The sequence below is a fragment of the Polistes canadensis genome, unplaced genomic scaffold (genome assembly GCF_001313835.1).
Source record: "Polistes canadensis isolate GaletaPanama2010 unplaced genomic scaffold, ASM131383v1 scaffold_51, whole genome shotgun sequence".
In the NCBI taxonomy this organism is placed as follows: domain Eukaryota; kingdom Metazoa; phylum Arthropoda; class Insecta; order Hymenoptera; family Vespidae; genus Polistes; species Polistes canadensis.
The window spans coordinates 909,379-918,455 of record NW_014569598.1 but is presented as its reverse complement, the minus strand read 5'-3'; the positions used below and the strand labels follow the sequence as shown (position 1 = coordinate 918,455).

Genomic DNA, 9,077 nt, shown 5'->3' with positions numbered 1-9,077 from the left:
GACTTCGAAGAAGACGGTGCTCCTAACATATATACCGATCTTTTTAACATCAATATACATTTCTACCAATTATTTAACAATTATTTTAATACTTTTATATACTCTCTTTATATCACAGATTGTTTTAACACATATGTACTGTTTTAAGCATTACATACTAAGTAACATACTTTAAATAGAAAATAATTATAATATTTTTTTATTTTATGTTTTTAGAGAGATGAATTTTTTAAACTTGATTTCGTTACTGGTCTTATATTTAAACATCAAATTTTTCGTTAACTCACATTGGTTTTCAATCAGTTCTCCGTTAGACATTGCCATGTAATCATTGATACGTGTTATCGGCGAATTGATGAAATAGTTATGGTGGGGACTAAGAGTGGTGTTCTTTAAGAAACGTTCTCGTTTTGATTATCTTATTTTCTTTAAATTATATTCGCATATATAATTCATGATGCACATCCCGGGTCTTCGGAAGCGGTTACCTCCTCGTGGTTAGACCTGGGCAATGGTGTTTTACTTTCAGTATAATGTTTAACATATTTAATATGTTGTACATTCCATTGCAAGTAAAATCCAGCCAAAGACCGCTTACCATAAACATTATAATTGTAATTAGTTTCTTTTAACTTCCTAATTGATATCATATTCCTTTACTCCTTTCCTTGATTCCTTCTATCCATTTAATATACAGAAACTAATTACTTTATAATGTTTGTTAATATCTTTTATATATTTGCAGGTACTATGCAACACGAACGAGAATTATTTTAATGTAATTTTCATTTTACTTTTTTTTTACAGAGAATGATTTACTGTGTTATATATGAACCGCTCTGCTCTATTACGTTCTTACATCTTATTTACCGTAATCCAAAGAGATAAAATTACATAATTTAAACACTCGATAGGTAATTTATCTATCTAATGTTGATGTTGATCGTTTTATATATATATCATATAAAGAAAAACAAAACACGAATGGTATGAGGAATCGTTTTACATCGTCGTTAGATATTCTAAAATGTTTAGTCTTGTCAAGTTATGTTAATTACAAGTCCATCGATATGTCAGATATTAAACCGAGCCTGCATAATGCTAATAATCGGTAAGCTTTAAAAACAATCTTATTTTTCGATATATCATTATGCAATATGTTTTTATTAACCTATAGAAAATGGAAGATGAAAAATATTTTTCGATTTGTCCGTTTTCCACGAGTCATCTTAGACTTGATTATTTTGTCGATAAAAATAAGCGTGGCAATAATAGTTGCATCGTTCAAAATTGTCTTACCTACCGCTAAGAAAAACTTAATCGGAGAAACAGTTTTAGTAAGGAATATGTTACTTTATTTTTTATGTATATAAGTATTATGAATTTTTTTCAGTATTTTTTTACAATCATATAACTATTGTTTATAATAGAAATGTATCAGATTAATAATGAATGATTAATAATTACCGATTTAAAAAATTTCAATAATTTACATCTTAATTAATTTTGTATTTTTGAAGATTACTGGTGCTGGCCGAGGTATTGGTCGAGAATTAGCGATTCAATTAGGCTTAATGGGTTGCATAGTAATTTGTTGGGATATTAATATCGATGCGAATCGAGAGACGATGTCTGCAGTGTCAAAAAATGGTGGAGAGGTTATAATATTTCCAAAAAAAATTCTTGTTATAGTATATTAAATTAAATATATCTTTGAAGGTTTATGGTTTCGCCGTTGATGTTTCGAAAAGATTGGAAGTGCATGAAGCGTTAAGAACGATGAGAAAAATTGGAATACCTCAAGTTAGCATTTTAATTAATAATGCTGCAATATTGTATCATCGTTCTCTTCTCAATCATAGTTCCGACGATATTGAACGAACGTTTAATGTTAATGTTTTCTCGCATTTTTGGGTAATATATATTATAATAGCAAACAATTAATTTAAAATTCATTATACACTTTTTAAGAAAAAATGATATTTTATTATATACTTTTATTTGGAACTTAATGAAATTGTAATATATATGTGGAAGAGTTAGATACTTAATGAAAAATAGTTAATTTCTAATTGATTATTATAATTATACATTGTTTTTATGAAGACGATAGAGGCAATACTTCCATCAATGTTGCAACGAGGAAAAGGTCACATCGTGGCCATATGTAGTATGTGTGGAATGTACGGTGTTTCGCAGAAAGTTCCTTACTGTTCCTCGAAATTCGCTGTTCGAGGTTAATACAATGATTATATGTTAATTACATTTAAAAATAAGATAATATATATTTATATGATATTAGAAACTTTTTTTATATCGAAGGTCTAATGGAAGCTCTATACGAAGAAGTAAGAACAAATCCTTCGAAACCTGACATACATTTTACAACGATTTATCCATTTTACGTTGATACAGGATTAGCAAAGGATCCTAAGTATAGGTTTATACTTAAATATAAATACATACAAATATTTGATTTTTGCATATAAATGAAATATGAATAAAAAAAGTAAAATCGTTATCGCAAATTATCACCTAAAACAAGAATTCGTAGAAAATAAGATTAATTGAAAAAATTATTTATTTGCTCTTTTGTTTGTTTTTCTTTTTATAGATTCCCTTACATTTTCGGAATCGTTAGACCGGAATATGCAGCTTGTGAAATAATTCATGCTATTAGGAAAAATTACACGGAATATTCGATCCCACGATGTCTCCTTTCCTTGAATGCAATAAATAGGTTTTTTAGATTCTTCAATTAACTTACCGATTTATTGATTATTTAATTTTTGTATTAAGTTTAAGTTTTTCCTCTCCACATATTATTCTTTTGGAATATTTCATTCTTATTCTATTTTAGAATCATTCCGGAGTCTGCGATGCGATTGATCCTTGATTTTCTTGCAAACGTCGATCGTCGAATCATCTAAAAAATTAATTGCAACTGATTATTGCATAACAATTTAAAAAGTTATACAAAAAAAGAAAAGAAAAACTTATTTGTTAGAAAAGATTATGACGCGTAGTTGGATCTCTTCGGTCGTGACCATTTCACTATTAATTTTAAATAATTGCAACTTTTTCTGTATGTTATTCAACGAGTTTGATATTATAAAAACGATCATTAAACAAGCGTTGACGAGTTCCGAAAATGGATCGTGTATTTAATTTGTGTAAAAAACAAATCATTCGATAAACAAAAAATTCTTTTTCCAGGCATTTAAATTAATTAATAAACATTCAGTATATATTCTATGGGCTCTTGTATAAGAAAAGAAATATATAAAGGCACATAATATTTAAAGCTTTATTAAAAAAATTTTATGATAAAAAAAAAAAAGAATGTTATAACGAATAACATGTAATATTAAACAACATTTCTATATGAAATTCGATAAAATAACTCGATCGAGATACGAAGACTTAATAAACACTTAAATATATTAGTCATGTTTCATGGTACATACCTTGCGGCCATCTATCTTTAGAGTTGCCTAGAGGCATCATTTTTGTTCTTTCTTTCTTATGAAATCATACTTGTATTAATAGCTTCAAATATTTCAGAAATAAATTTTCGGACAATCAGATATTGATCATATATATGATATTGGCGATAGGTTGTACTGCGGGAGTACCGCTGCGGAGATCCGTTCCGTAGCGAAAGGGTTAAGGAAAGCATATTTTATTATTAAACAAAATTTAATGATTTAGAATATTTTTTGCAATTAAAAAATCGAAGGAGGAAAAAGCACAGAACAATATTATAAAAATAAAATGAAACATATTTGAATTAAATCTAAATTCAAAAAAACTTGAAATAGAAAATTATAATATTTCTTTCTTATTAAATAAATATCATAATCACACATCGAATTGCATATACAAATCAATCATATATAATACATAAAAATTGATTGTAAAGTTGGCCAAATTTTTATTGAAAATTTTAAATAATCTAATTTTTAATTCTATTCTATTTTAACTTCGAGAAGTTTTAATTTTTATTAAAACAACATATCATTATCTTACTTTCATTTTACATCACGCGCAAATGTGTAACGATAAACAAATAAGAAGTATCGGTATGAAATTAAAATTCTTACATAAATAAATATATGAATAAGCATATGACAATGATGAGAAGAAAGGAAACAGACCGTAATACGGAAAAAAATTAAAGGGCCCTGAGAGCGGCCTTGACTCAGGTTAGGTAGATTTTCTTTACATACATTGAAAATGAGAACCACCGCTCAGTCAAGTTCAAGCGAGCAAAGCAAGCTGTTAGAAACGTACGATTCTTTTCCTAGACATAAAACTATCCTTACTATCACAAATATTAGTGTTATATTTATTGTGTTCAAATATATATATATATTTCTAATAATACCTAATAATTCTCTTTTTTTATTTTTGTGAATTTAAAGTGACGGTGTTATTATATAAGTGTATTTTGTTAATGGTTACCGGTTTTATAATATTAAAATTATCAATTAATTTTTAAGTTATTCAATATCATTTATATAAAGTCCTCTTTTTAATAATTTATATTGCAGATGAATGATAATTCAAACTAATTGCTTATGTTTATTTATATATATTTCATTATTAGATTAATTATATTTATTTCTAATTTACTAATTGTAAAATATAATATATATATATATATATTGTCAAATTAATAATCAAAATAACAAAAGTTTGGATCATTTATTTAATAGTGGCTAAAATCAGAATTTTTAAAAAAACGTTAAGTTGATGTTATTACCGTACGATAAACTGCTTGTTTTTTTTGTTTTTTTTTCGGTGTTTTAAGTATCTTTTAAACCTATATTACATCGAAACGAATACATCAAAATTAATTGCCTATTATAATGTTTTAATTAGCGGGATTATTTATTCTAACATTAAGGCTTATTAAAAGTGATGAATTTGAATGAAGGTCACACCTTAAATACAAATAGTCGATTTATATAAACTAGTGATAGAATTAATATCGTTTATCGTTAACATGGTATTTATACTGATCATATGATATTGTATATGAAAATTATTTGAAAAATCTCGTAATTGTTCCGCGTATTATACTTGAATATTTTTAATATAAATAATATTTCTTTTTCTTCTTCTTCTTTTATTTCTTTTTAATAATACAAATCTATATAATATTATGAACATCATGTATGTACAAAATAATTTAAATATTAATGATTGTAAAAACAAAATATAAAACAAAAAAAAATAGAAAGTTTCGTTAGCAATTTATAAAAATAAAATAAGTGTAATTTCTAACGCGAAGTATTTATGCATTTATTGATCTTATCAAGCCAAAACTTGAAATCTCTAACGTAATAGCACGATATTGTTGTATACGATTATATAATAAGTCTAGCGTTATTTTATTCCTCATACTTTCCACAAATTTCACTTATCGACATTCGATTTCTAAAACAGAAACTAGTATTTAGTAATTTAACGTATGCATTTCTTCGGAACCGGTTATTCATATCTCGTCATAGAACTAATTACAATTGTCAATCGAATTCATCGAGTTATGATTTTATTATTTTATAATTTTATTTTTATCGATTGTTTTTTAAGAACATACACTTATTTTTTCCAAAAAAAGGAGCAGAAATTTCATAAAAAAATAGTTACTTCCTAAATAAATTCTAATTTAAATATAGAATCTACAATTAGATTACTGAAAAAAAACAAATGAAAGGACATTGCACGAAACGTCAAATTTATTGAAAAATTCAGAACTTCGATGGAATAGAAATCCGAAACAAAGTCTACTGACAAAATTCAACAAAAAAACTAATGGGAAATTAATGAAATTTATTCTTGTAGATTTTACAATGATATCAGAAAAAGACAAATATGCCACGAATGAAGTGAGAATTGGACTTCCTTCAATGGATATCTTTTTTTTGTTTACCATTGAATACTGGATTGCAATTATACTCTATTTTCTCATAAGAATTTTGAATTTTATTAAGTCTCTTTTACCAAAGCCACCAAGAGATCTAACCGGTGATGTCGTTGTGGTAAATTAATACAAATAGTAATAATAATCATAATTTTTATTAAATCATTCGTTGTGTGATCATTTTTTTATTGATTATTTATATAGTCAATTATTTCTCGCTACTGATTTAATCTATTTAATTATTTCAATATATTTTAGATAACTGGAGCAACTTCAACATTAGGCACATTTCTAGCCGAAGAATTTGCTAAAAAAGGATGTTCAATAATTTGTATAGACAAAGATAACAATTTAGTACAGCAATTAGCTTTAGATCTCCAATCTCGTTACACAGGTTTAAAGGATAATTTTAAAGGAAAGGAAAGAACAGAAGGGGAATCTTTGAAAAATCCAAGAATAATAGCTTATCAGTGCGATACTTCGAACCCTAAGGAGATGAAAGATATAACAAATAATTTCAAAAACGAGTTCGGTGGAATCGATATTTTAGTAACATGTATAGATTCTCCATGCGTGGATATTTTTGACACCGCAATGACAATTTGGATGAATCATTATTCGGTAAGCATAGTTTTCAAATTGAATTTTGCGGCTTTTTAACAAGTGTTTCATAGAAATTGATCGCGCAAAAAAAAAACAAATATTTTATCCGTAACTGATTGGAACAAAATTTTTTTTTCGTAAACCTATATGATCAGAATTTGTGTAACGGAACCTTATCTTTAATTATATTATAAATAGGAATTATACTTCGTATGATTATGATACTGAGCCGTTTTAAATATTTTATTATTTGTCACTGACGTAATATTTGACATGTGTGATCAAAAAACTAAATATATTCCACCTGAGAGAAGTTAAACGTATTTATTAACGATTCGTAACAGATCAAAGTTCGTTTCATGCTGAAGTGTGTAATTGTCGATTAACAATTTAAAATTATGTAAGCTGTCAATAATGTCATCGGTGTATATCGATAAAAACAAATAATAATAATTATTATTATTATTATGTTAAATAAATTGATAATAGAATTGATTATATTGCATTGACCATTTTTGAAATGATCCAAAAAAATTCACAAGAAAAATATCAAAAAAGTATTCTTAACATTTAATAAACTATCAATCTCTCCCACTCATTTTTTCTTTTTAGACTATAATAGCATTTTTATCTTTAATGTTACGTCGGGAACGAGTTTATATCATTGGAGTAACACCTGTATCAGACAAAGATGCTTCTATAAGTTCTGGAATTGCTCTAAATAGTACGTATTTCTCTACCTGTAATTTATGAATTTAATATGCAGTTAGCTATTAAAATGAATTTTTTCATCATTTTAATTATAAAAATATGTATATAAAGTTCATAATAATAAGAAAAAATAAATTTTTCTATCTTACCTAGTTATAGTATACTTACTTATTTCAAATTACATGATATTTTGCATGATTTACAGATCTAATGGAATACTTGTGTGAAAAATTATGTGATTTTCTTATTAATTGTACATTTCTTGCGATATCACCTATAACAAAAAAAGGGTAAAAATTAAATTTATTTATTATTATATAGAATGAAAGTATGTAAGGCATAAATACTTATTTATTATTTACTTTCTTGACTTTTTAATGAATGATTTACAGATCGATAAAGCAGAGTGAGCAACAAGTTGCAAAAGATATTGTGGAAGCTGTTAGAAGGAATCAATCGAGTTTAATTTATGGATGGAATTCACGTTTTTTGTATCGAGCAAGGTTAGATAAAGTGTTAATTAAATTGTTTTATTATTACACTTCAATAGGATGTATTAAGCCTAGAACTACTAAACTTAAATTAAATGAAGATTTGATCGTTTTTTTCAATACTTTAATTTATTTAAATCGATTTTTCATCGATTAAACTTTAGTGAAATTGAATTTGCTCTTCACCATTCCCTTTGGCATGAAAACAAAAAATTCATATACTTAAAAGTCTGATTATTGCTATCAGAACAGTTTCTAGGACTAAAAAACCCTTGGGGTAAATATATACCCTAGTTTGTAGTTTGGGAGTTAAAAAAATAAGTTTGTAGTTCTAAGATTAATAATTATTGTACGAGCCACACATATATAATCAAACCTTGGATTGCGAGTAACTTGGTTTCGTACTAGTAATTAAAGTGCAATTTTTATTATTTTTACATGAATAAATTGTGGTACGAATTATCCGATTTTTCATTATGTATTTTTCATAACAAACTTCGCTTTGATGTATGATTGTTTTGCATTAATAGCATCTTCCTTGAACGAATTATGCTCGCAAACCGAGGTTCCATATTACATAAGAAATAATGTTTATTTGTTTCCTTTAATTATACACAGAAATATTTTTATTCCAGTTGCGTAATATCCGTTATTATAACTAAGTTAACAAAATGGTATCGAGATTGAAGAAACTACGATAGTATATAAAGAAGTATTGTTTAGAATTAATAGAAAAATATGTGCTGAAGATTTTTAAAGACTGGAAGGAAATATAACGATGTTAATGTATTTCTGAACATTTCGTATTACCCTATAGATAATAGTTCAATCAACAAATATCATTCGTCTTTGATAAAACTTATACCTATTTTTTTTTTAACAGTTATAAGAAACACTTGATTAATCGTGAACATTAAATGTGAATGATTATCAACTCTTGCACTAACAATATTTCAATTTATAAAAGCCTTCTATTTATTACATATTTATAAACGATGATTGTATACAATAACGATTTTAATTACCTATTGATTAATTTAATTTATAATTCATAGTAAAAAATATACAATTTTTTATAATAATGTAAATATTTTTTTAAAAATCTAGTAACTATCTATCGTAAATTACAAAATGTATATTTTATTATCTTTATGTTTGCAAAATCTTTTATTATCCTCACAAAAATACAATTTCTTTTTTCTTTACAAAATAAAAATTATAAAAAGACGATTAAGAGAAAATAAATAATTGTTATTGTATGCGTTATATGTAATTTTATTTATATATACAATTGGACTCGTATATATTTATAAAAAGTAAAACGCTGATTATAGTAAATATTT

The 9,077-nt window shown here is 25.7% G+C and overlaps 2 protein-coding genes across 3 annotated transcripts; both read left to right on the top strand.

The window, feature by feature from the left end:
- Positions 1 to 1,105: 1,105 nt before the first annotated feature.
- LOC106785459 (17-beta-hydroxysteroid dehydrogenase 13-like) lies at positions 1,106 to 2,930 on the top strand. The gene is made up of 8 exons (XM_014745945.1): positions 1,106 to 1,111; positions 1,178 to 1,337; positions 1,521 to 1,658; positions 1,720 to 1,914; positions 2,107 to 2,236; positions 2,323 to 2,440; positions 2,615 to 2,740; positions 2,861 to 2,930. The coding sequence occupies exons 2-8, from the start codon at positions 1,188 to 1,190 to the stop codon at positions 2,928 to 2,930; spliced, it is 927 nt and encodes a 308-aa protein (XP_014601431.1). The 5' UTR covers positions 1,106 to 1,111; positions 1,178 to 1,187.
- Positions 2,931 to 4,252: 1,322 nt separating this feature from the next.
- On the top strand, positions 4,253 to 8,640 carry LOC106785494 (short-chain dehydrogenase/reductase family 16C member 6-like). Of its 2 annotated transcripts, none has more exons than XM_014746034.1 (7): positions 4,253 to 4,289; positions 5,851 to 6,047; positions 6,188 to 6,550; positions 7,145 to 7,256; positions 7,449 to 7,533; positions 7,636 to 7,746; positions 8,370 to 8,640. In XM_014746034.1, exons 2-7 carry the CDS (start codon positions 5,859 to 5,861, stop codon positions 8,419 to 8,421), a joined length of 912 nt encoding a protein of 303 aa, XP_014601520.1. In that variant the 5' UTR covers positions 4,253 to 4,289; positions 5,851 to 5,858; the 3' UTR covers positions 8,422 to 8,640. The 2 variants fall into 2 exon arrangements, with proteins under 2 accessions (XP_014601520.1, XP_014601521.1); XM_014746035.1 differs by having other exon boundaries at positions 4,253 to 4,459.
- The last annotated feature ends 437 nt before the right edge of the window (positions 8,641 to 9,077 follow it).